We start from the raw sequence: 27634 nt of genomic DNA, 5'->3' as shown, positions 1-27634 counted from the left end.
TTTTGTAAATTCTCTGATACTAGCACTCCACATTCCTTGAAGAAGAGGACAGCGCCATCACTGTATCCCCAGTGCCATGCATACAGCAGGTGCTTCATATCTGCAGAATGTACTGGACTGAAAAGCATTTGTAGCTTTGTGAATACCAAGGCCTTTCGAATTTTGCAACAGATATAACTGAACCACATGCAAATCATAATGAACTACAGATAGCACCAACATTTAAAACATTATACCGCTGCTCTGGAATTGAAGTGTCTCCAAATAATTAAAAACTACATGTTGAGGGGGTGATACACAGTTTATTGAATTAGATTTTTCTATTTACAACTGAGATCACATCTACATACTATTTTGCTAGTCTACATGGGTACATTATTTCTAACGAGTTTAGACTTACGATGAATGGGCTCAATCATACAAAAAGACACGCACACACTCACACTAATTGTTTTAAAACAGTAGTGCATACATTATACTCCTCCTATAAAGCCAGCTTTGATTAAAAACCGCTAGTTTCAAAGATCAGTCTGATTTTGAAGATGAACCAAGATACACAAGGTATGATTCTAAAATCTATCTTAGCCATTTTGTACAGTTGCTATCTTACTGGACTATAGTATATATTTTTAAAAAGGACACTGATGAGGGGCACCATCTGGTATTAACTTTAACCAGACAGCTGACTGCCTCCTCCTCCTCCCAAAAACCTTTGGCCAAGAGTTCTCCACTGTGAAGACTGAAAGGACCTGGTGATACTACAGCAGCAGTCCCATTATGCTTGGAGGTGACAGAAGTAGGGCCACGTCAACCTTTAATTCTACCACACTAAGCAACTCACAAACGGTTCTGCGATTAGAACATTTACCGCCGTACTCAAAACACTTACGGACATGGAGAGTCAGCTAGAACAGAGGAAAAAAAAAAGTCATAGGTGGGTAGGTAAGAAGGGAGACAAATGAAGAGTGAAGCTGCTCTGTCCAACACTTGTGTACGTGTGCTTTAACTAAATGAACTCAGGAGGCCAATAGCAGTGGACCTGCTCAATTCACCTTCCAAATCAGAACAAGACTAAAAAGCTCAGACTTGAGTTTTCTACTATGCATAGGTTCCACCGGTGATGAGGAGCTCATAAGCAGGATCTCTACTCCTTCTGCATAACACGATGCAGGCACACAGCATGCCCAGCAGCTGTAGGAAGAAAACAATGGGGAAAAAGGGCTGAAAATCCTCTTATATCAAGTGTGTATTTCTTTGTTGGCAATGGAACTGTTTCACAGTTCCAAGATCTCAAATCATCAAAAAAAATCATGAACAGTAAGCAATTTCTAATGAACACATTATCCTTTTAGGAACTAAGAACCCAGTTTTAGTGTCCCTGCTGCACATCTAAGAATAATCCCTGAAGCGAGCAGAGTATCCAGGCTCTCCTAGTGCCATTCCCATCTTGATCCAGACCAAGGCTGTACAAAAGTGAACTTTCTGCAATGATGGTACCAGTCCGTAACTGAGCTGTCAGATATGGTAGCCACTAGCCACATGAGGTTCCTGATCACTTGAAATGGAGCTAGTGCAACTAAGGAGTTGCATTTTTTATGTTATTAATTTAAATTCAGATGTATGTGGCTAGTGGTTACCATACTAGACAGCAGAGGTCTAGGGAGTGGAATGATCAAGACTACATATGACAAAATCTAACACTGGTCTTTCACACCTCTGGATTTTGGGGAGACAGGCTTTACGACAATCCACAGAGAATGAAAAGCCCAATATATGAATAGCCCCAAAGCCCTATGCAGGGGGAACCAATCCTGATGTCAAAAAGTGTGGTTTGAAGGTTTTTGCTTCTCAATTATTTATTTTTTAACTCCAGGATGGCTCTGTGGTATTATATACATATTGCTTTTTAAAGGTCATTTTCTTCATCATTTTAATGGGCCTAATCCTCTTGTGGTAGCAAACTGGAATAGTAATAGTCATGCCATGTTATTTTAGATAAGTGAGAGGATTAAGCTGGATTAAAGAGAAACGAGTCTAGAATTTCTGACCTGCCTTCTTACAAAATATAAACAGTTATTAAAGAGCTAAATAAATTAATGTGCTGTTCTAACTTTTCAATGAGAGTGAAAGGTCTCAGTTATTTGATTTTAAAAGGCAGGGCCCTTTGTACATATAGGGGTCAATCTAATTTCAACAGAATGAACCCGATCTATAACTAGACGCTCAAAGTCTGAAGTGGAAGATTACTAATGAGACACACGTAGAGAGACAAAGGATGTCCTCAGTCTGAATTCTCCATGATGAAGTCACACACTCCAACTTCTCCCCTTATTTAGCCTCTATTCTACCCATTTGGGATATATACTTCCTGCTTGAATTCATCAGTTTCATTATATCAGCATTTGCTGAGTGCTTACTAGTGCAAAGTACCTTAAAGACATTTTAAAAGTAGATATTGTTGAAGTTCACTATATATCTTAAGCCAATTCTAGACATGTTTAGTATCTAATTCCTAAAAAAACACATTTCCATTCACTGTACATCAAAACATTTTTAGAATAGCTATAAAATCAAACACAATTATGTTCCCAGGCAATGTTAAATTGAGCAATAAAAATGCTAAGCTCTGAAATTATTGATTTGGTTGGGGAAAAGATCTCTTCCCATCCTCACCTCCTCACATTCCTTTCACTGGCTAACTTCTACTGGAGTCAGCACTCTCAAAATGCGGTCTGAAATAAGTATCCTTTTTTTTCTTGAATTTAATTTAATCAACCTGTACTGATTTAAAAACAACTCAATAAGCTTGATAAAATCCTACTCATGCCTGGAAATGAGTCTGTTTAATAACACTAAATAGGCCAATAAAAATTTAAAAAAAAATTAAGTGCTACACAATAACTTCTTACAGTGCAAACCCCATCACTAAGTATTACAGGTTCATTTCCAAAGCTTTGCTACATTAAAATCTCACTGATTACTGAAATTCTCCAACAACAGATTTAAAAATATCACAAATGTTTTAGCTCCAGTGTGATTTCTTACAATGAAACTTATCCCTACAATATTCAAGTCATGAGAAGTAATCTGCACCTAGTCCAAATATAACACCCAGCCAACAGCAAAAACGATTACTAAATACATAAGCAAATGATTAAAAAAACTGACTGCCAAGGATTAAAATGCTCTATGATACACAATTATAGATGGCATTATGGGAAAGTAGGTATTTTATACAAAGTAATTAAAACTGGACATTGGAAACACTCTTTTCTGAGAAAAATTTAGAAACACCTATCAAAAAGTCATTCCTATTCTCTGACCCCTCAACTTAAAGGCTACAAATTTTTTGCTATAGATTTTGCACATACATACAGAGGGTATTCACTACTTGCATTTCGGTAATAGCAACACTTCCATAAGTGCCCATTAATGCAAATAAATTATGAAGTAGGTAAAAAAATAGAATACTTATAGATAGCCATGGTAGCATATTAATTTGTCTTTAAGAAGGTACAAAAGGTTACATATATTATTCCACTTATATAGTATTTTTAGAATGATGAAGTTTTAGGAATGGAGGATGGATTAGTGGTTGCCAGGGTATGGGGGAGGAGGCATGGGGGAGGAGGCATGGGAGGGAGGTGGGTGCAATTATAAAAGAGTACCAGGTGGGACTCTTATAGTGTTGTAACTGTTCAGTATCTTGACTGTGGTGGTGGTGGATACAAGAACCAAACAGGTCATAAAATTGTATAGAACTGAATACACATACAGAAATGAGAAATCTAAATAAAACCAGTGGATTGTATCAATGCCAATGTCCTGGTTGTGACATATAACAGTTTTGCAAAATGTTAACCACTGAGGGAAACTGTGCAAGGCACACAAAGATTCTGTCTGCACTGTTTCTCAAAATGGAGGTTTCATACAATTATCTTAAGAAAAAAAGGAGAAAATTGCATCCTGTAAACTTCTATTTGTATAAAAAATATTTATGTGCTAGTCTAACCACAAACTACTTTTGGAAGAATATACAGGAAACTGGGAACAGTGGTTGCCTCTACAAGGAGGGACTCAAGAACTGGGGTCAAGAGCAGGCGTTTCACCTCTTATTAAATATGTATCATTTGAAGAAAAATTTATCAAGTGGGCTTTTCAATTAAGGAATTTTCAAAAAGTTAACAATTAAGATTAATTTTCCCCAAATTAAAAAAAAAAAAAACTTAGCTACTCAGGAATTAGCTTCCCAAGCTTTGGTTTTAAGTAAGGAAGAATTACTTGAAATATTTTTTTCAAAAGATGGTCAGAATTAAGCCACTCAATTTTAACTATCTAAAGGGCCCAATCCAAAGTGCTATTTACATATGTATTTTAACTCATTTTAATGAATTAAAATAGAAGTCAGAAGAAGCAGGAAGGAAATAGCAGTCTGAACCTCCTTCACACTTGGCATACAGACCAGAAAAAAGCAACATGGCCTTGGGAAGCGGTTCTCTATAAAATTTTATTCTTGATCATTCCATCTTAAGGATGTGCCAGCGTTGTGAGACTCCAAGGACTGATAATTTCCATTTTTTCCCACACTGCCTTTGTAGAGAGCGTTACCTGTAGCTGATACGTAAAAGAGCTTGCCAAATCAAAAATATAGATTTTAGTATTATGACCGGACTGTTGAAATATAAAATTTATAGCTGATCATTTGTACATTTAAGAGGCTGGTTACTATCAAAGAAGTGAAATATCTTGCTGACTAATAAACAAATAGTATAAGGTGTAGTGAAATCTTTAAAATCTCATTGTCTTTTATCAAAAAATCCTGTTGTAACAATTAACTAGCACTTTTCAGGTTTTTCTTTCTTGATCATTTTGGTCCTACCCAAACCTAGACCACTTAACAAGACTAGAACAAGGGTGGGCCCATGTTTCATAAAGGGCAATTATAGTAAATATTTTAGGCTGTGTGAACCAAGACAAAACTGGTCTCTGTGGCAACTACTCAACTCTGTCACCATAACACAAAAGCAGTCGTGGACAATACATAAAATGAATGGGGCTCACACCAAAAGAGGTGGTGGGCTAGACTGGCCCACGATACTCAAACAAGAGCCTTTTATTGGTAAATTATGCTTATGAGAAAATTTTATCTTAAATTCACCTTTGTGTCTTAGAACATTGATGAAATGTAGCTTAACAGTACCACAAATCATATTCAAAATCAAAGGAGACAGCACATAGTTTTAATACTCACAACACTACCAAAAATCATCTTTCTTTACCATTAAATAAAACTGAGTTTCCTGCAATAGCTCTTAGAGCTTCCCCACTTTAGAACCTGAAGAAAAATGCTAACAATTTTTCAATGCAATTACATTGTGTATTCCATCCAGCTTAAAGTGTTAATTTGCTGTCAGATTTCATAACAGAATTTAGGAATTTAATCTTTTGAGAATCTTAATTCTTCAATTTGTAATCAGAGGCAGCACACACATGGAGACAAGGTTCAAGATTTAGTGATGGTCATAAGTCATGCTATCCCTGCTCCTCCTCAATGTCAAGGTCTTCAAAACTAAGGGAACAGGGACTGGAGAATCTCCAAGCATCTTTCTAGCTCTTTCTCTATCAGGGTAAGTATAAAAGCTCACTGCTCTTTGAGCTGTTTCTGCCTTCACCTAGGTTTTCCATATCCTGGGCACCAATCTACATCAGATTCTGAATATCAAAAGTTTAAACATTTACAGGTACTCACACATATTAGAAAATCCTTTTACTGCAAATGGATGTTTTTTCTCTTAAAACTAAAATTTAAAAAATTCTCAAAACCACTATGTTTCAAGTTTGCAAAAGTTCTCAATCTCTGACTTAGTTCTGCTGGACTTGAAACATCAAAGCTTTATCAGATATTATTTAAGCCATGGTGATTTAAGTATAAAATGGTATGAGAAGGCATATTTAAGAGACTGGTTAGAATGTTTATTAGTCCCCACTGAAAAATATTTAATGAAGAAATATTAATAAGTTGGTTAATAAGCTCAAGTAGATGACGGACATATCGAAATGTTGATTTTCATTAGCCTTCTATGTACATGTTGCATACTTCATGATCATAAGCATCATATACTTAAGCTTTTCTGCTGCATGCTAATATATGCAGCTTTATTACCACACATAAAATTATTAAAAATGCACAGATCAGGATTTCACTTGGGTAAAGACACCACCTCCATGTTTCGTTATTTTTAGCTAAATGACAGTGTTTACACAAAGAAAATATGAAATACATCCCTGCTGATCTACAGATTACTGCTATGCTGAGCCACAAAGTAAATGCTTAGAAGGGCAGAGACTATAGCAAATAGAGCTAGGCTTTTTAATCAATCATTTCAGAGCTGTTTGAATATCAGCAAAGTAAACAATCACCTTATTGCCATTTTAAAAGGCACTTCCTACTAAATACACTATTTTCTGTTCAAATATACAGAGAGCAGACAAGCCAAGCAACTTACATATAAATTAGCAATTACATTGGTTTATCTAGCAATTAAATGATATAAAAACTTTAACACATTATTGCCTGGGGGATTTTTGCAGAAATTAATGCCTGTGGTGTTAATATGTCTCTGGTCAATAATGTGCTGGAATAGATTCTCTGGACCTGAAGCATGTTTCAAGAATATACTAAAAGAACACTAAAGAACACTCTGAGAACTAGATCTGATGCAAAAGATTTTCAATCATTTTCAAATAGTTGTAATGTTCCTCTAACAGAATCTCTAAGATAAAATATATATTCCTGAGGTAGTTTAACTGGGCAGAAAAATAGTTATCTTCCTTATTTGTTTTTTAGGTGGGTATGAGATTGAAGATTGAAGGCAAAAGGAGAAGGGGATAACAGAGGATGAGATGGTTGGATGGCATCATTGACTCGATGGACATGAATGTGAGCAAGCTCCGAGAGTTGCTGATGAAAGGGAGGCCTGGAGTGCTGCAGTCTATGGGGTCACAAAGAGTCGGACATGACTGAGCGACTGAACTGAACTGAATTGATGATGTATAAAGGATATGTGTGGGTTTGTTTGTTTTTGATAAAGTCAGAGGTAATTAAAACAATTACCAGCTACTTTGTACAAGCTATTAATAAGAGGGGGAAAAAGACTGTTTTCACTGGTAGCAGCTGGGACAAGTCCCCTCAGCTACCAAAAACACATGGTACATTTCCAGATATGCCAAGTGGTATGACAGACTTCTTGATGCCAATCTGTCTAAAAAAACTAAATCCACAAATACTAGGGCGGTTAAACCTCAGTTTTTACTTAACAGTCTTTTCTGTAAAATGATAAAGTTGCTCCTATTAGTGTAAGAGACTACTGTAGTGCCAGTTCTTGATGTATGTATATTAACATATAAATCCCTTGGAGACAGGAAAGCAAGAAATGGAAAGAGAAACAAAAAAATTAAAATAAAGCTTTCCATCTCCAAGCTAAAATAGAGCAGTTTGATTTTTTTAACAATTGTGTGAAGTTCTACTAAAGCACCTCCCAAGAGTACATTATGACAACAGTCTGTATTTTGAACAGGTCACTCACTAATCAAGTCAAGAAAATAAAAGAAGTCCCCCATCCATGGTTTCCCCGTCCAGATCTCTGGTTTCTGGGACCATTCTGGGTCTATGTCTGGAGACAGGAAACAGATGTTCGAAACTCGTGTCTGTACCTCAATCACTTCCAAGTTATCCATATACACAAAGCTTAACCGCACTTGGTGGTTAAAAACCATTTGGTGTCAACACTGGAGAATCAGTGCACTCTGATAACTCCCTGGCTAGCTGTGCTTACCTGAATAGCTGCAAATGCCAATGCTGCCCAGATAACATGCATCATGATTTCTTGTAGCTTCTTCACAACTAGAGCCTCACACCCCTGAAACACCCAAAGTCATCTTCATTAGTCTTTTTAAAAAGGGAAAAGCTGCAGGCACACATTACTACTTACTGGTAGAAATGGAAATGCCAAACTACAAGACAGAAAAAGACAATGCATTTGAAAATAACTTACATTAAAATTAAATGACATTAAAGACAAGTAAAAGAAGGCAGAAAAGTTCTAGGTAGAGATAATTCACCAAGAAAACAGGTTACCAGGCTAGATTCAAGTGCTAGTCAAGAAAGTGAACTTACCTCAGCATAGAGATCAGAGGGGTGGGCCAGACTGCCATTACAGCTGCTGGCTGTCTCTTTGCAACAACTAAGAGGGACGCTCTGGTTTTTGGTTTCTTTGAACCAGTCTGTATTTTCCCAGTCTGAATAGTTGTGAATTCCACAACAGTGCAGCTAACAAAGAAGAGAACAGAGACATCAGTCCTCATAGAACACATGGCCCTGTGCTGAACTTCAGAGTTCTGTGCACTGCAGAACTTTAAGCTACTTTAGACCAGTGATGTCCAATAGAACTTTCTGCAATGACAGAAATGTTGTAGGTCTGTAAGCTCAGTATGGTAGCAACTAGCCACATGGAACTACTGAGCACTCACAATGTGGCTAGTGTTGACTGAGGAAGTGAATTTTTAACTTTAATTTAAATAGCTACGTATAATTAGTGGTTCTAGACCTTCTGTTTGAAAAATCTTATTGCCAACAAGGGGTAGTTTATAGCTAAGAAAAAAATCTTTAATTTTGCCTGTTAAACATCTGATTCTGAATTAAATATATCCAAAGACAAAGTATTTAAAATCTTTTGTCTGAAATGTCTGGGATTTACTCTAAGTTATAACTAGCAAAAGACATGTGGGAGTAATAGATGAAATAAGATTGAAATAGATGAAATAAGATGAAAGCAGATAAATTTTGAGGTGAGTTTATGGATACAAAGATCTACTAGATGATTCTACCCTGAAGTATGTTTCACATTGTCTACAATAATTTTTCTTTTTTTACGGTTTTGTCTGTTATCTTTGCTGGTCTTGTCTTCTAAAGGTATGTGAAAGACTTCTCACCTCCTCTAAAGTTCATTTGGGCTCTCAACTTTCCTGTGACATAAACCTCTCGCCCATTATCACCCCTTTAGCTAATTAGTTTTTGGGGGGAAGGGCAGATGCTTATCTGGCTATGCTAGGAAATGGTGGAAAAAACTTTTCAAGGGTGAAGGTAAAAATATTGGACTCATTATGCAGCTAACCATGGCTATAAAGGTACACTGCTAATTTACACAGTAACAGAGATAAGTTTAATGTTGACTCAATAGCCATTGGTTCTCAAAAACAAATCAGCTTCAAGAGAACTCACCTGTCTCTGAACATAGTCAATGGCCCGGCTAGCAGCATCAGGGTTGGTTCCATTGTAGGTCTTGTATACCTTCTGAATGCTGCGATCAACTTCATTTTCCACCTGAATCAAAACAAAGAATCCAGTCCCTCAAAAATACTGGTGAAAGTAACATGAGTCAAGGCTCCAGCTAAATGCCTAAATGGCATGTATGTAAAGTTGCGAGATATCGCTATGAATTTCTTGTAAGAAAAAAAGTTCTCTCCCTGCCTGCCTTCAGGCAGACTCAGGTAAAATGTCAGACATATTACATTAGATTAAAAGCAATCAAAGAGACGATTGTGTGTAAGATGGCAGGCTACCTATTTATGAAAGACAGAGAAAGCAGTTGAGCCCTGTGATAGGTGTCCTAAATTATAAATATATCACCTCCTTTTTCAAATGGGGTTCTTAGAAGACCTACTCATTTTCCTTTCCTAAAGGAGGTAAAAATTAAACAACTTAAAAAGCACTCACAGGATACTTTTGGGACAAATACCGATATTATATTTTACTTATTTAATGTTTATTTATAGACTTGGACAAATACGCAAAAGTAATCAATAGATTAAAAAAAAAACGATCAGGAAATCAACTCTTCAAAATATATCACTGCCAACAGAGTGGCAACTAAACTGCTATTTAATTAAGTTTGCTTGTACCAGATTCTCCTCACCCTTCTAAGATGATAAGACCTATTTGGTAATTTTATAAGTCACGTGGTTAAGATCATAAAATTGATAACCAGACTGTAGGCAGACTGTAGGCATGATCCATTGCATTCTTTTTTTTAGCATAGCTGTCTGGTACCTTATACAGCAATGGTTAAATAGTAAATCAGCCTATCATGTCTTTGACTCCAAACCATAAGTTACAATGAGAATAACCTTACAATACCTTTGCATTGGTTCTATGTTGTTGTTGTTTAGTCGCTAAGTTGTGTCCAACTCTTTTGCTAATGCATGGACTGCAGCCCACCAGGCTCCTCTGTCCGTGGGATTTTCCAAGCAAGAAATGGAGGGGGTTGCCATTTCCTCCTCCAGGGGATCTTCCCCATGCAGAGATCTAACCTATGCCTCCTGCATTGGCAGGTGAGTTCTTTACCCCTGAGCCACCAAGGAAGCCCGTAAGAGCTCTATAGTTATACCCAAATTAATTAATTTAAAGCAGCCTATTTAGCCTTAAATGCTGTTGTAGGTGGAAGGCAAAAGTGGGCAAAATAGAAAAGAAAGGAGCAAGAAAAGAAGAAACGACCAGAAAAGAGGAAAGAAGGACAAGAAGGGAGTGGCTGGCAATAGTTGTCTAAAAGAGGAAAGAAGGACAAGAAGGGAGTGGCTGACAATAGTTGTCTTGGTGTTTGAGTTGGTAGGGCCCCTCATTCCTCAGGAACAAGTTGTAGGGTTGCAACTCCCAGTATGATGCATTTGAACTGTGGTGTTGGGAGAAGCTTGAGAGTCCCTTGGACAGCAAGGAGATCAAATCAGTCAATCATAAAGGCAATCAACCCTGAATATTCATTGGAAGGACTGATGCTGAAGCTCCAATACTTTGGCCACCTGACTCGAAGAGCTGACTCATTGGAAAAGACCCTGATGCTGGGAAACACTGGAGGCAACAGGAGAAGGGGATGACAGAGGATGAGATGGTTAGATGGCATCACCAATTCAACGGACATGAGTCTGAGCAAACTCTGGGAGAATGAAGGACAGGGAACCTGGCATGCTGCAGTCCATGGGCTCGCAAAGAGGTGAACACAACTGAGCAACTGAAAACCAACTCCCAGTAACCTTTTTCTATGTCTAGGACCAAGGCATTTTTTTAAGAGGCAATGGAAAACGAAATCTTTAATTTAATTCTTCTAAAATAGAAAACTGGGAATCTATGCAGGGAATCTATGGACTAAGGAAATTTGAACAAATTTCTCAGCTGACCAATTATTCATTTGTAGATCATTCTATAGTCAAGGAGATGCTTGTTCTTTGGAAGGAAAGCTATGACAATATGACAAAGACTGAGGTGGCACTAGTGATAAAGAACCCACCTGCCAATGCAGGAGACGTAAGAGACATGGGCTTGATCCCTGGGTGGGGAAGATCCCTTGGAGGAGGGCACAGCAATCCACTCCAGTACTCTTGCCTGGAGAATCCCATGGATAGAGGAGCCTGGTGGGCTATAGTCCATGGGGTCACAAAGAGTCTGACACGACTGAGTGACTAACACTTTCACTTTCACATGACAAACCTAGACAGTATACTAAAAAGCATCACTTTGCTGACAGAGGTCTGCAGAGTCAAAAGCTATGGTTTTTTTCAGTAGTCATGTATGGATGTGAAAGCAGGACCATAAAGAAGGCTGAGTGCCAAAGAATTGATGCTTTCGAATTGTGGTGCTGGAGAAGACTCTTGAAAGTCCCTTGAATTCCAAGGAGATCAATCCATTCAATCTTAAAGAAAATCAACCCTGAATATTAATTGGAAGGACTGATGCTGAAGCTCTAATACTTTGGCCACCTGATATGAAGAGTCAACTCAATGGAAAAGAGCCTGATACTGGGAAAGACTTCAGTTAAAAGGAGAAAGGGGCAGCAGAGGATGAGAGGGTTAGATAGCACCATTGACTCAATGGACATGAATTTGAGCAAACTCTGAGAGATAGTGAAGGACGGGGGAGCCGGGCGTGCTACAATCCATGGGGTTGCAAAGAGCTAGAATGACTAGCAACTGAACAACAACTAGAGTCATTTAAAGAAAACTATCTACAAACTAGGGGTTTCCCTCATAGCTCAGTTGGGAAAGAATCTGCCCACAACGCAGGAGACCGGGGTTCAATTCCTGGGTCAGGAAGATCCCTTGGAGAAGGAAATGGCAATCCACTCCAGTATTCTTGCCTGGAGAATTCCATGGGCAGAGGAGCCTGGTGGGCTACAGTTTCATGGGGTTACAAGTTGGATATGACTTAGCAACTAAACCAGCACCACCTACAACTAGGACAGCAGGAAACTTTGTTATGTTAAATGAGACAAGAAATCCTAACGCATGATTTCTAATTACCTTTATATTTTTCAAGTGGTGGCTAAACTGAAGGCAAAGGAAAATGTTTACTCTGAAAATGAGTTTGTTCTATTTCACTCAAAACACTTAAACCACCTTTTAAAACATATAAATTACAGTAGACAACATACCTTTGCTCTGTAAACATATCCCAAAACCACAACAACAACTTCTGTGACAAAAACCAAGAGTAGGATGATGACAAACTGTAAGGAAAATGTAAGGAAACATTGTCAAAAATTAAATACAAATGAAAAAATTAGCTCTAAATACTCTCTGGATAAAAAGCAATTATCTGAGATAACTGCTACAAGTTTAAGACAAGTGCTAATTCTATTTCAATTAAAAAGAGAGCCAGAGAGAATATGGAGTTTCATGCTCAAGTCAAGCAAGTAACACAAATGAATATTCCCACATATTATGACGACACATATGGTCAGGGAAGAGCTAACTTACCGTGGCCAGTCCACAGCGGCTTTCCCGGATTGTGGCACAGCAACCAATTAGCCCAATAATGAAGAGCAGGGCCCCAACAGCTATGATCACCACAGCAGGGATGAGAGTGTACACATCTTCAAAGAAGTGGTCATAGTCGTCGTAAGTGATGAAGACATAGGCTCCGACGTAGCATAAAATGCCAGTGGCTCCCTGTAGAAAACAAGGTCAGAGCGCTGGTAAAATTCTCCAACCCCTGCTGGTCAACATTCCCACTATTTCTTGGCACGTTAGAACTCAATGAGATTTTCCACCACTTTTAAATCTATTTGTAGACTTTTTTCAGTGAAGCTGAAAATTATTCATTAGTAAGAACATTTCTTTACTAAAGTTGAAAAGTCTTCCAAATTCCATCTACTCTTTGGTAATTCTGGCTCATCTAGGACCGAGAAACCATTAATCCCGTATATAATACGATGACAAGAATGAACACACACACACCCCCCAAGGCCTTCAGTAGTCAATTACATGTTCAATGCAGATCAACACAGAGGTGAGGGCTGCCCCCCTCAAGCAGGGAAATCAGGACACGTGGCAGAGTCAGGATTTGAACCCAGGTAATCTGACTCCAGAATCTGCATTTATACTCTGATCTCTTGCCTTGGGGAAATACAATACAATAGTAACTAATAACCATGATACATGATACCCACTTCTAAAAAATTTGCTGTCCTAGTTGAGACTGTGAAATGGTAAAGCTAGAGGGCTGAATGACTAAAGAACTTTGCAAATCCTTTGTGTGTGTTAGTCGTTTCTGACTCTGCGACACCATAGATTATAGCCTGTCAGGTTCCACTGTCCATGGGATTCTCCAGGCAAGAATACTGGAGTGGGTTGCCATTTCCTTCTCCAGGTTATCTTCTTGACCCAGCGACTGAACCCGGGGTCTCCTGCATTGCAGGCAGATTCTTCACTATCTGAGCCACCAGGGAAGCCCCTTGCAAACCCTTTAAGTCTATTTATGCTTTAGAATTGTGTTTCTTGAACTACATGAATAGGAATCACCTGAAGATCTTATTAAACTGCAGACTGATCAGTAGGTCTGGGGATGGGACCTGAGATTCTGCATTTCCAATAAGCTCCCAGCAAACACTGCTGATTTTTGAACTACACTTTGAGGTACAAAGTTTTAGAGCACCTACAGGGAAAGTGAATGCAGAAAGTCATGGAACAGCTGCCGCTGCAGACACTATGCTCCACCTACACAGTTTTATTAATACATACATTCTTCTCTCATCATTGTCAATTTTGCCAGCACAATGCTGACAGCCCAGTGTTGCCTGCTGTTATGTGAATGAGCAAATACAGCGTGAGGCAAAGTGTTAAAACATCAGTTTAATGAATTATCATTTATAGAGCACTTTGCTGCTGCTGCTAAGTCGCTTCAGTCGTGTCCGACTCTGTGAGACCCCACAGACGGCAGCCGTCCAGGCTCCCCCGTCCCTGGGATTCTCCAGGGAGTGGGTTGCCACTTCCTTCTCCAACACGTGAAAGGGAAAAGTGAAAGCAAGGACGCTCAGTCGTGTCCGACTCTTAGCGACCCCATGGACTGCAGCTTACCAGGCTCCTCCGTCCATGGGATTTTTCCAGGCAAGAGTACTGGAGTGGGGTGCCATTGCCTTCTCCGAGAGCACTTTGAGGCTTTCATATAAAAAGAATTATTTCACCATTCTTTAAAATTAACACATTCATCATTAATTTTCAAACTACAAAGGAGCCTCCACAATGATATTGGAAATATCATTAATTCCTCTCAACCTGGAAGCAGTTTAAGTCTGTGGGACTCTAAACTTGGGCATCATCAGTATATTTTCATACACTAGGCAAGTAGAATCACTCAGATCTGGAAGGAAAAGACTCCATTTATAGAAAGTTGAGAAAGTAACTTGACTTAAAAAATAATAATAACATGGACTTTTTAAGAGACATCAATTAGAATAATGGAGCCAATTTTAAAAAACCATATTCTTTTCAAACTCTCCTCTGGCTTTCAGGAGGCCCCACTGCTTGCTCTCTCATTTTCTTTAGGGACTCTCCTTTACCAGACAAATGTTAGTGATCCCCAGGGTTCTACCTTCAGCCCTATTTAGTTCTAATTTTGTAGGCTCTCCTTGGGCTAGCCTAGCTATGGCTTCACCAGTCACTGCAGCTCTCCACCTAAACCATCAACTCAGAACTACACATTCCCTTCTGGAAGTCCCACAGACGCCCTGACCTCAGCCTACCTCAAACCCTCGCTGCCTTCCTGCTCACTCCATTAAATCTGCCCTCATATTTCGTATTTCAGAGCAAACGGCACCAGTTACTTTTCCCAGTCAAACGCCTGAGAGTTACTTTATACTCTTTCTGTGACCTACCTCTATATCCCATCAATCTCCAAACTCCTTCAGGTTTACTTTTTTATTTTTTAATAATTTTATTTATGGCTGTGCTGGGCCTTCATTGCTGTGCAGGTTTTCCTCTAATTGTCACGAGTGGAGGCTACTCTTTGTTGTGGAGCACGGGCTCCCAGGCTCAGCAGTCGTGGTACATGGGGTTAGTTACTCCGCAGCATGTGGGATCGTCCTGTATCAGGGATCGAATGTGTGTCTCCCAAGTTGGTAGGCTGACTCTTTACCACTGAGCCACCAGGGAAGCCCCAGATTTACTTTCAAACCACCACCTGAATATTGTTAACTTCTCTTTAACCGTCTGCAGTGCTTTGTCTTAATCTGGGCCTTACCACTGTTCACCCTAAACTTTACTTGCTGACCCTCCCTCTGTCCCTTAATAATATGTTCTTTATATGATCAGTTATTTCTGTTAAAAATATAAACCAGAACAAGGCATCAGCATGTTTAAAATCAGGACAAGGGAAGTAAAGCCTCTGATAAACTAAGCTGTTCCTTCCCGCTTTTCGGGCTCAGACTCCACAACCCCTCATGCACCCTGAACAACTGAAAGCTGTTATTCCAAATGTACTGTGTATTCTCTCACTTCTTTACCTCTGCTGCTCTCTTTGGAATGCTCTCTTCATATGCTTAGGAACTCCTTGTCACCCATTAAGATGCAGTTTAAATATCACCTCTTCTGAAGCCATTCTTGACCATTTCAGACTAGATTAGGTGCCCTTGGTCACAAACCATCCCCTACATAGCCCTAACGGCATTTATCACAAGTGTTGAAATTATAACTATATACATCTCTGCATGCCTTTAGGGCACAAACTTTGTCCGTCAGTCTTTCAGCCCTGAACCACCATCCGGCACCTAGAACAGCTCTTGGCACTTGGTAGATACTTGTCAAAATTCATTGAGAACACTTCATCTCATCCCTTCCCTCGAAACTTCCCTTCAAGCTCAATCATAAATCTTTGGTTTGAATTTGCTTTGTTTCTCTTCAGTCCAATCTTACAGATTTTAGTTCACTGTTCGAACAAGGTTTAGCAACTAGCTTACTTAATTCTTAATGGCCATCAGATCTGGAATATATTAGTTTATAAATGGTTTACTTACAGCAACTGAACCTGTTCAAAGACCCTCAGTTCAGTGACCTACTTACTTTGGGGACATATTATGGGATGATGGAAGAAATGAGAGAAAAGAAGAGAAACAGTTTAACAATCTGGGTGCATTAACCACAGAAGTATATGGAATACTTAACACTCATACCAAAAACTACTTTTTCTTGACTACATATGTGTGATATGCAAACACACACACATATGTCCACACAAACATTTTGTTACAGTAAACACTTTTAGTCCCCTAACTGAATTAGAAGAAATTCTATATATGAAGCAATCAAATTTTATCCAGTCTGTCTTCACTAGTCATCTCTCTTTTCTTTGGATTCTTAGCTTTTCTTACTCTAACAGGCAATCTTCGTTTCTTACAAGGCTTGAATTAAAATAAATTCCATCTTTGAGCTGCTAGTAAACGTAATTAAAGGCTACATAAATTTGAAAATAAAACTGGAAGATATATGTACTCAACAGTTTGAAACACAGGACACTGAAGAACTATTTCCATTTTAGACATGAAATGATGAGTCTGAGATCCCTACAAGGCTCACCCTTGGTGCTGCCTGGGAGTGGGCCAAGTGAACACTTCCAGTGCAGCCATCCTCCACCCAGACAGATAATGAATGTAATGGAGGGAGGAGATGCCATTTGTGAAGCTGCCTGTTCCTTTTCTAATAGATTTGAGAGAAGTTTCTTTTCCCAGGCTGCAAACTAGTCAACATCTAAATCACACAGTGCAGTTGAGAACATAATGTTTCTATTTTGACAACATACAGGGGGAAGCAGCATAGTCGCTGCACATATCAAGCAAAAACTGCAGTGATTGCTGATACAAAACTATATAAATCAAATAACTCATAAATAGAGGATGTCCCCTAAATTTCCTTCTCTTAATGACATGTGTGTGTGTGTAGTCGCTTCAGTCGTGTCTGACTCTTTGCAACCATGTGGACTGTAGCCCACCAGGCTCCTCTGTCCATGGGATTCTTCAGGCAAGAACACTGGAGTGGGTTGCCATGCCCTCCTCTAGGGGATCTTCCCAATCCAGGAATCGAACCCATATCTCTTATGTCTCCTGCATTGGTAGGCAGGTTTGAAGCCCAATGTCATGTATATATGGTGCTTAATAGAAGTTGTATAATAAATAACTTATGAAATGACATCAGTTACTCTGAAAATACAGAGAAGGTGTCCTAACAACAGCTGAAGACCTAAAAACAGCAATACACAACTGCTTTAATGACATCCAACCATCCAAATGACAAACACAGGTGGAACATATATGGTAAATGTAAGGAAGGTTATAAGTAATTCCTAACTAGGGACTTGCAGTCATGAAGATTTTTAACATAGGAGCTGTGGCTATTAGAAAGGCTAAGAGGTGAGCAGGGTTAAATCCTTCTTCTGAAGGGTCATGCTCGGATTGAGATCTATCAAAGGCTCTGGGCTTTGCCAACAAAGCAGCTGCAAAGGGGATGAAATGTAGAACTTGGAAGCAGCTGAACTGCTTTAGTCACCACTGAGAAAATCTGAGCCTATAAGGAGGATTTGTGGAGGACAGTATACTAAAAATATTCACCCTTTTTACAAAGAAGTGAAGGGAAATTTAAGGGAAAGGCTGAGAGCTGAAACAATAGGAAAAAAAAAAAAGAATTTTCTGAAAACTGTTCTTCCTTATCCTTTTTTAAAATCTGCACCAGGTCTTTAGTTGTGGCATGTGGGATCTAGTTCCCTGATCAGGATAGAACCCTGTTCCCCCGGCTGCACTGGGAGCATAGAGTTTAAGCCACTGGACCACCAGGGAAGTCCCTCTTCTTTACCCTTTAATATACTCATGTTCTAAGCTGTCACGAAATTTTAAAACCTTAGGAAAGCCAGTGCTTTTGCACAACACCAAGCTATTCCTCCAAAAATAAAGCTACCTGTTAGAAAATTTTAGAAGTATGAGTTCCAGAAGTATGGCACTTCACTTTATCCTTTCACCCTTTCACTCCCCACATACAAATGTAAAGTCCTTTTAAAGTAAGAAATTTCATTGTTATGTAAGATTGATTTTTCTATAGTTTAGAAACCAGTGTTTTGGTTTTAGAAACTAGTTGTTTTGTTTCTGTACTTTTCAAATCTTCTGAGAGAGATGATGAAATACTAAAATCCACAAAACTCCTAAATTCTTTACTTTTCTAAGAAGAAGAAATAGGAAATGAAAGGGAGCACATCAAGCACAGTGAGCTCGCCACTGGAATGTGGCGACATTAAAATTAAACAGACTATTCCACAATTGGAGATGAAACAGCTCAGCTGTGAAAGTGTATCTATATGGAAATTTAGAAATGTGAAGGGAGAAGCATCCCACAGAGCATTTAGGTGAAGATAAAGCAAAGAAGAAGAGAAGTGATTTTCCTGCAGGAGAGGGTAAAGATGAGGGGGCCATCTGAAGTCATTCAGCTAAAAGCAGAGTCTGACAAATTCTTCTCACCTACTGAGAACTACTTCTTCTGTGTGATTTTTGCCTCCAACAATCAATTGGTAAAGCAGAAGTGATTGGAATGTTGGGAGGAAAAAATAGAAAGACTTGGCAAAAACCCCTGTGTACTTCAGACTTTGTAAGAATGCAGATTTCAAAAAGCAGAGAGGGAAAAAACAGCAGCAGGAATTCATCTTATGTATCTATTTTTAAACATTTAACTCAGAGCTTTCTGTATGGTCATAATAGTCTCTCATGTACCTATCTCCCTTCTCTCCTACAAGCAATCCATTGGTAATTCTATACAGCACATTTAATGCATATATATGGAATACAGAAAAATGGTACTGATGAACCTATCTGCAGGTCAGGAAGAGAGACGCAGACGTAGAGAACAGACTTGTAGACACAATAGGGGAAGAGGGTGGGGTGAACTGAGAGAGGAGCACTGACATATATACACTATCATGTGTAAAACAGATCGCTAGTGGGAAGTTGTCGTATAACACAGGGAGCTCAGCCCAGTGCTCCATGACAACCTAGAGGGGTCGGACTGGGGGTTGGGAGAGAGGCTTCAGAGGGAGGGTATATACCTATACTTAAGAGTTGATTCACGTTGCTGTACAGCAGAAACCAACACAATATTGTAAAGCAATTATCTTCCAAGTTAAAAAAGTTATCTATTTGGCTGTGCCAAGTCATAGTTGCAGCACTTGTAATCTTTGATCTTCATTTCAGCATGCTGGATCTTTAGTGGTAGCATAAGAAATCTTTAGCTGTGGCATGTGGAATCTAGTTCCCTGACCAGGGATTGAACTGGGCCCCCAGCATTAGGAGTGCAGAGTCTTAACCACTGGTAGGTCCCTATACAGTGCATTTCTGAAAGTTTCCCCAAACTCCACCCTCAAGCCATAGATTTCTTAAAATCACCTTAAATCTTTCAGCATTCTACTACTTACGTAACATTCTCTAGTCAAACATAGTTGTTTCAGTTCTGACTTACTCTGATGAAATACTTCGTATCACTAAACAAAATTACTCTTTTACCAAGTCCAATGCTGCATATTTCTCTTATCACTCAAGAAAAAAAAAGACTACTGTACCAAAGATTTCAAATCCTCTTAACAGAAATTAAAGCTATTTTAACCAAGAATTTAGGAAGCTATTAAACATATCATTTTCTCCATAACAAACTGGTCAATAATAAAGACAAGCAGTATTCAAAGATATGTAAGGATACAGAGAGAAGAGCCCTCAGGAGTATATGAATCTTTATTGAACACAATCTGGCAACACATCATTAGCCTCAGCATTTATGCTTTTGCACCTATTAACTGTACTTCTAGGAGTCTATTCTTAAGAAAGGAGGTCAGATGGAAACAAAAGATTTGTAGAAGGTGCATTCATCAAAATGTTACAATAACAAAATTATAATAGCAAAAACAAAAGATCATGTTGAAGTTTGACAGAAAACAGCAAAAGTCTGTAAAGCAATTATCCTTCAATAAAAAATTAATTAATTAAAAAATAAATAAATAAAAATAAAAAAGGAATACTATACACACACACAAAAGAAAAAACCCAAGCATCCAGAGGTATATTTGCATTATAGCCCTTAACTATGTTGAAGCATAATTTAGTAACACGCTTGTGGTATGTTAGGGAAAAAAACACTTATGCATGGATATTTATAAGCACCAAAATGTTAATACTGGTTGTCTCTTGGTGGTGAAATTATGGTAATACTAAAATATTTTTTAGTGTCTTCTTTAAAAACGAAATATATATTTGCAGAATCATGAAATTCAATATTTAAAATTGTATCTGAAATTGAGACTTTGTTGTTCTTTAACAAACGAATTCTTAAATCTGTCCTTAACCAAAACATAAAATAGGAATCTCTTCAATCCCAAATGTTTTAGGCACCTCTGCCAATCTTGCCTGTTTATGACTTCTCTTGGGTCTGCCTGGCTTTGACTCATCTTTAGATGTTTTCTGACTACTTAACACAATTCTGATCATTTCAGTACACATCTTTTCCCCCCATAAATATCACCTATCAAGGAGACAAGTAAAACAAAACCCTACTTTGAGGTGTAAAATTTTGACAATAAGCCACTTCTTCCTTCATTATCAATATCACTATCATTATTGCCATTATTCTTAAAGAAAGTATATTTTAATCCTTTAAACCAATATTACTCTGAAGATATTCCAAAGGTCATGTTCCTCACTTCTGTCCTATTTTCACTTTTTCTGTATTTGACTTTTTATAATCATTGTTTATCTAGCTTAACAAAATTTTTCTATTTAATCCAATTTCTATCTCTCAGTTGAAAAACCCAAAACATTCAGGCAGCAATGAAACTGGAGATCTGCAACTGCCACAGTCAAACTATTGTAACAGCATGGAAATTAGACATTTTCAGACTGCAAGGCTCCAGGGGTCAACTGAAAGAGTATTTTCAGAGTATTTAAATACACATTTTTCTTTGAGACTCTCTATCCTCATACCCTACTCTAACTGTAAAGAGTCAGTTATTACTACTGGAGCCTGAGGTGTTTCAGCTTCATAACAGGAGAGTCTGCCTTTGCTTGGGTTATGTGTTTAATCAATAGCAACAACAATGTAAAATACAGTATGTCAGCATTTACTATAAATTTCCTTTTAGTAAGTCAAAAACAAATACATCAATGCAAATAATTTTTCTCAGCTACTGGCTCTACCACTATTAAAGAGGGGGAGGGAGGAAAGAGATGACATTTTTAAAGGAAGATTTGAGACTGTCCATGTGAAAGGGGGAGGGAGAGGAGCGGCTAGAAATTAAATTCAATAGAACATTAAATGATTTTGCCTGTCTGTCTGACCCCTCTTCCTATAAGCTGTTAGAAAGCAGGAACTATACCTTTTGCATTTCTCAAACAGGTAAAGCACAGATATTCAGCAAGTATTTACTGAGTGAATGAGTCTTAGGGTATACTTGTTTGATGGAAGTATAAATTTTATGGAATAAATTTTTTGCAAAATTCCTAATGTTGGATCTTATGGAATAAAATTCATTGAAATATTTCAAAGCATGGTAAATACCTTAAAAAGGTAATAAACAACCTATTTCTTAAATTGTCAATTAAAAAGAGTCCTACATTCCCACTGCTTTGAGTTCTTTCAGTTAATAACTCACAGCCACAAGGTACTTGGTCCAGTGGACAGATGATTGAGAGTGCAGTAAGACTGGAAGTAATTCATTTTCTTAACTGTCAAAGACAAGAAATAGGTCTCCTGTTATATACCATAACTTGCTTTTCTTCTAGTAAACTGAGAAACAACTATGAAAAAAGAAATCTGTTAGCTGAAGGTGTGCTCCAATGACATATTCTTTGTCGGAGCAGTCACTTGTGAAGATGGGAATACAAAAGGTAGAGAAACAAATTCCAGGATGTTAGATGAAGGATCCAGTTTTAAAGTATCATATTCTCAACTCGAATGTGCAAGATGTGCTAGAAAACACAAAATATGTATATGGAGATGTGTGACAAGCAGTTTTTCTTCATTTATAATGAAATATTTCATTATAAATTTTTATCTTTTAAACAAAAGCATGAAGGTATAGCTAAAACTTCTTTTGGTAATTTCAACACATCAAATTTGCCTTAGGGCCTGTAGGCGGTTCCTTGTCTTAAATGTCCCCCATTTCCTCCAAATCACCCCAACATCTGTTCCTTCACATATTCCAGATTAAATTTCACCTCTTTGGAGAAGACTTCTTTGCCAACCTAAAGCAGCCACCTAATCACTCTATCACATCATTCTGTCTTAATTCTCTGCATAACATATCACTATCTGTTATTTTTCTTGCTTATTTTTAACTGTCTGTCCTGTAAAGCTCTGTAAGAACAGAGATCTTCACTTTTCCACCACTTTATCAGTAATATAAGCAAAAAGTGGGTGCTTAAACATTTGTGTAGTATCTGCTTAACAAAGCACATTTCCTTAATTTTATGTATTCACAGAGGGAAATGCAACGTGAAACTTTTTTTAAGATAAGACAAATTTCAAAGCTTAAATAAGGCTTTTAAATAGGATTTGTATTTCCTATGAATAAATGATTAGTGAAGCTGCCACATTCTAAAGTTGTTTCCAAAAGCTTTTAAAAGGTGTTTAACCTTCTGGTATTTCCTACTCCACAGCCGTTTTTAGCTTACTATGGCCTTTCATACTAATGAAAAACAACACCCTAAGCAGATGTGCCAGACTAGAAATTCTGCAAGCATGGACAAAGCTTTCTTTTACAGTCTCTATAATGCCTAAGATATGTGTGAGCAAAATAAACACTGGCCAATTGACTCTTCTTCTAGGGTAGAAAAAGTAAAGGTAATTTGTATAACATGGGACTTTATTAAGTACTCAATTAACTGAACAGAATAAAACCTGAAATTATCAAGTAATGATTTAAACTTGTTTTAGATGAGGCCTCCCAGGTCAGGTCAAATGACCCACTGAATTAAGGCTCTTGTCTGACCTTGGAGCAAAAGTGCAGTTTAGAGAAGAGGTTAATGACTGTTTATTCTAATAGCCTTCAAAATTTAGTAACTAAACACTTTTGTCTTCCAAAAATCATCATGGGTCTAGCACTACTAGCACTAATAAACTTACATTTAAAGCTATGTCACTCTGTAAAAAACAAAGAGATCCAAGTTGTAGATCCCTTCACTTGTCCAAAATTACCTTTCATGCTACAAGCCCTAATATTTTGGAATTTGGTGATGAGCTCTCAATTTCCACTAAGACAAGCTTAAGGACTTTAGAAACCACTGTTTCCCCTTTGTCTGTGCCTTTCCACAGTAATTTTCTTAGACTGTACTGTCCAAATAATCTACACCAAGTCAACATTAACAACTTTGGCTGATGCCGATTCTAAGCGTTTCAAGTACGTATCTATTTCCACATCACAACTCACTGAACAAACTGCCAACTGAACCAGGATATCAAGATATTAAGAGGCAGAGTTTAAATATGTTGCCAAAGCAATTAAACTTCAACACTCATCAACAATCAGCTGATAGTAAAGAGCCAATGCAACAGTTAAAAAAAAAATCTTTGCTAACGCTGACCAGTGGTGGTGGTGCCACTAAGTTGTGTCGGACTCTTGCAACCCCATGGATTGTAGTCTGCCAGGCTTCTCTGACCATGGGATTCTCCAGGCAAGAATACTGGAGTGGGTTGCCATTTCCTTCTCCAGGGGATCTTCCCGACCCAGGAATCGAACCTGGGTCTCCTGCATTGCAGGCAGATTCTTTACCAACTGAGCTATGAGGGAAACGCTGCCCAGGGGAACCCAGATAAATGTTAGAGATGCTCTATGTAGGGAATGCTTATTCTTACACTTACACATTAAGGTATTAAAAGGTGGAACAGACCACTATAAAAGAATACACCTATTAGAACTGAAGAATGCAATATAAAAAACCAGGAAGAACAGGTTGACATGTTTTATGTACTTCCTCATAATGACCTAATTTTTTAAACTGACAAGTTAAATAGTTTAAATGCTGGCGGAAGTTCTAAACAAGGTTAAAATTGTAGGTTAAAATCGTGTTTTGGAGCAAGTGAGTCTAACACTGCATAAAGAGCTCCTTCCCCTTTGCAAATCTTTTGAAAGCACACTTTGCTCTCACACCACGGGCTCTAGAGTACAGGACACCCTGGGTTTGAAGGCTGGCTCTGCCCCACCTTGGGTGTGCCACTTTAAGCAAACTTTAATGTCCTCATCTGTAAAAGAAGCATAATATTCCCTGCCAAATGAGGCTGTTATGAGGATATTCCATTAAAGTGCTTTAGCACAGTGCCTGGGTATAAAAAGTACTCAAATTTAGTTATGATTACCAACATCTCAGATTCCAACAGTTGGTCCCTAAACTACTAACTCTGTGGAAGACACATCTAATATTGCTTCCTTCTTAGTTATGTTACATGAATCCTGCTCTGTGCCACATTTTTTCCCCTACATGTCTGCTTAACTTCCTCATCACAGCTCACCTCACAAACATTTTACTATTCTACTAACCTAGATAAAGGGTGTTTAACCTCAGCCTTGGCAAGAACCCACCATGAAAAGCACAACCGAGGTTCAACATAACCTTCTTCACTAGGTGCCAATAATAGTACACATACTTATACAATTTCTAAAGATCAATGAATCTTTGAATAAACTGCAATTTTAAATGAAAATTTAATTATTTAAAGAAAATGATTCCTGTATTTCCAGTATTTTGTTTAACAATTCCAGTCCCTGAGCTTGAAAAGCCTAGAAGTCACCTGATAGTACAGATTCTCCTTCAAAATCAAACTGTATGCCCATAAAAATAATAAGGGACTGTAAAGGATACAAAGCTAAGTCTACACTTAAGAATCTTCTTATCTAAAAGTGTTTCTCATCTGGAGATACTAGGAGATTCTTTTATCTTTTGAAAAGGTTTCTAAGTCATACTAAAGTATAAGAAACACTGCTCTAAACGGAATAGAAGAAATCATGGAATCCTGATGTAACGTGGGTGATCCTGAACAGTACTCTCAGTCAGGATTCTTTCCATCACACCATACCCTGAAAGACTCTATGGCAAAAGATGTGTGTGGTAAGTGCCCTGTGATGTGTAATTATTCTTTTATGCTACAACAGTCAGGATATGAAAAGTTTCATCCTTTTCAAGGGGAGGAGGGAACCGGGTTGTAAGAAGGAAAGGATTCTTTCCAATTTAGGTATGTTTGTGGGAAAGAGGTGAATGGAGACATACAAAAGGATGGGAAATGGAAATGTTCAAGAAGTGTCCTGGAAACTGGGGACAGAGAAGTTGTGTCCAGGTGTTTAAGAACACGGTTTAAGAACATGGTCAATCGTGAGGAAGGAAAAGATGATCTGAAGACTTTGGTTGCAATATCAGGAGGGCGTTGAACTTTATTCTACTGCTGTAGCTTTGGGGGAGGGGTGTGTGTTTATTTTTTAAATGAAGTAAAGTGATGTGAAGGAAGAAAAGCTTAATAAGATTTATCCGGGTGCAAGGTCCAGATGAACTACAGGGTGGAGAGGCTGATAGGAATAACACAGGTTATTACAAAAGTCCCTGACGAGATAAGGACCTGATGTAAGATGAAGTGCTTTATAAAGGGCCCTTTCTTTGGGGGCGTGTCCAAAAAAATTCATAAGCCACCTTTTATTGAAAGTGAACTCATCGCTTTCTAGATCTTGTGACACCCGAGTCATATTTAACCAAGGTTTATAATCTCAGCCTACCCACCCCCATGACAAAACAAATAAGATTGATTTTCCTGGTCACAGGATTATTTAGCTTCTCAAGTTGAAACCTTTCCGTTTTCTGGGCTGGTAACCAGTCGACCAATTCTCCACACACAAAGAGCTCTAAGGCAAAATTCCTCACGCCTGAGTCGGAAGTGTCCCCGCACTTCTGCACCGTTTGCTCGCTCGCTCGCCTCGGGGCTGCCAGTGGAGCCGCGGGGGCGCCGGGCCCTGACAAAGAAAGCGGAGCCCGACCCTTTGGGGAATATCCTATTTCGAGCCTGACGTCCTGAAAGAATCTGCAATGAGAGCTCACCGTCCAGCAGGCTGCTCCGGGGGGGAAGTCGGGGGAGGTGGGGGTGGGCTCTCAGCGCCGGGCTCCTGGCACAGAGCCCGCCGGCCGGGGCGTCGGGCCCGAGACGGAGGCCGCCAGAAGCCCCCGAGGGTTTCTCCTCACCGCCCTCTACACCCCGAGTCTTCGTCCCGGCCGCGGAGGAACCAAAGCGAAGCGGCCTCCTGGGCCAGGCCCTCCCGGGTCTCCGCCGCAGGGTCCCGTCTCTCCCCCACCTTCTCAGCGCCAGCCGCGACCCAGCCTGGGTCCCCACCGGCGCTTCAGCCGAGGCCTCTTCGGGCCGCAACGCCGGCCCCTCGCCCTTTCCCGCCCGCCGGCCACGCTCACCCAGAAGATGAGGTTGAGAAACACCAGCACGGTCTTGGAGGAGGTGATGCCACATTGGCCCATGGTGCCGGCGGTCGGCTGCGGCCCTGCTCGGCGAGCGGGACGCGCTCACCGAGCGAGGTGGCAATGGCGACGGCGCCTCCCCACAGGGAACTGCACGGCCTCCGAGGCGTTCACCGCAGCCCCCGGCGCCGTCGCGCACCCCAGCCCCAGCAAGCACCTCGCTCCTACGCGCAGCCGCCGCAGTCTCCGCAGGGCCCCCGCGCCGCTCCCTAGCAACCGAGTCCCGCCCCGGGACAGGCAGCTTCAGCCAATCACTCGTGTGGTGGCTACAGCGAGGCCACACCTCTTAAAGGAGACGAAAGCTCAGCGCCCTTTCTTGGCCTCTGGCCGCCCTTGGGATGCAGATGGTTTACTAGGGAGGTTCCAGAGGACCAAACCCAATCCTTTCCTATTGAGCTACGTTTGCTATGCCAGGCTTATAGGTGATTCAGAGCCCGAAGAACTCCATCTTTCTACCTAGTTCGTTCTCCTAAATCAGAGACTCTAATTATCTCCCACTCCACACTGAGATTTTCCTGACAAACTAACACCTAAGCATTGTCTGGGAGCGGTGCAGTGAACATCAACAAATAATTATGGAGAACTTATTGTGTCAAGCCCTAGGCTAGCTCTCAGAAGAGTCATCAGAAAGGAGAAAAGGCTGGTGATGGGGCTGGCAAGGCGGAGACATTTTCGTGTAGATGTGTGGTTGGGGATAAGGTAACACATTGAGTCTATTCCTGGGTAGGCCCCTTTGGAACAAGATTTAGCAGGATTACATAAACATTGTTTTATATTACAACGTTTCACAC

General features: G+C 39.4%; 1 protein-coding gene across 2 annotated transcripts; it reads right to left on the bottom strand.

The window, feature by feature from the left end:
* Nucleotides 1-282: 282 nt before the first annotated feature.
* Nucleotides 283-27031, bottom strand: TSPAN3 (tetraspanin 3). 2 transcript variants are annotated; one of them, XM_081549550.1, is made up of 7 exons: nucleotides 26781-27031; nucleotides 12805-12996; nucleotides 12480-12554; nucleotides 9281-9382; nucleotides 8177-8329; nucleotides 7836-7919; nucleotides 283-1191 (listed from the first exon to the last, which is right to left on the bottom strand). In XM_081549550.1, exons 1-7 carry the CDS (start codon nucleotides 26841-26843, stop codon nucleotides 1099-1101), a joined length of 762 nt encoding a protein of 253 aa, XP_081405676.1. In that variant the 5' UTR covers nucleotides 26844-27031; the 3' UTR covers nucleotides 283-1098. The 2 variants fall into 2 exon arrangements, with proteins under 2 accessions (XP_081405676.1, XP_081405677.1); XM_081549551.1 differs by lacking the exon at nucleotides 12480-12554.
* Nucleotides 27032-27634: the final 603 nt, after the last annotated feature.

The sequence above is a fragment of the Giraffa tippelskirchi genome, chromosome 12 (assembly GCF_054371585.1).
Source record: "Giraffa tippelskirchi isolate mGirTip1 chromosome 12, T2T-mGirTip1v1.2.pri, whole genome shotgun sequence".
Classification (NCBI taxonomy): domain Eukaryota; kingdom Metazoa; phylum Chordata; class Mammalia; order Artiodactyla; family Giraffidae; genus Giraffa; species Giraffa tippelskirchi.
Note: the sequence above shows the minus strand (reverse complement) of the source record. Positions and strands in the feature narration are given on the sequence as shown.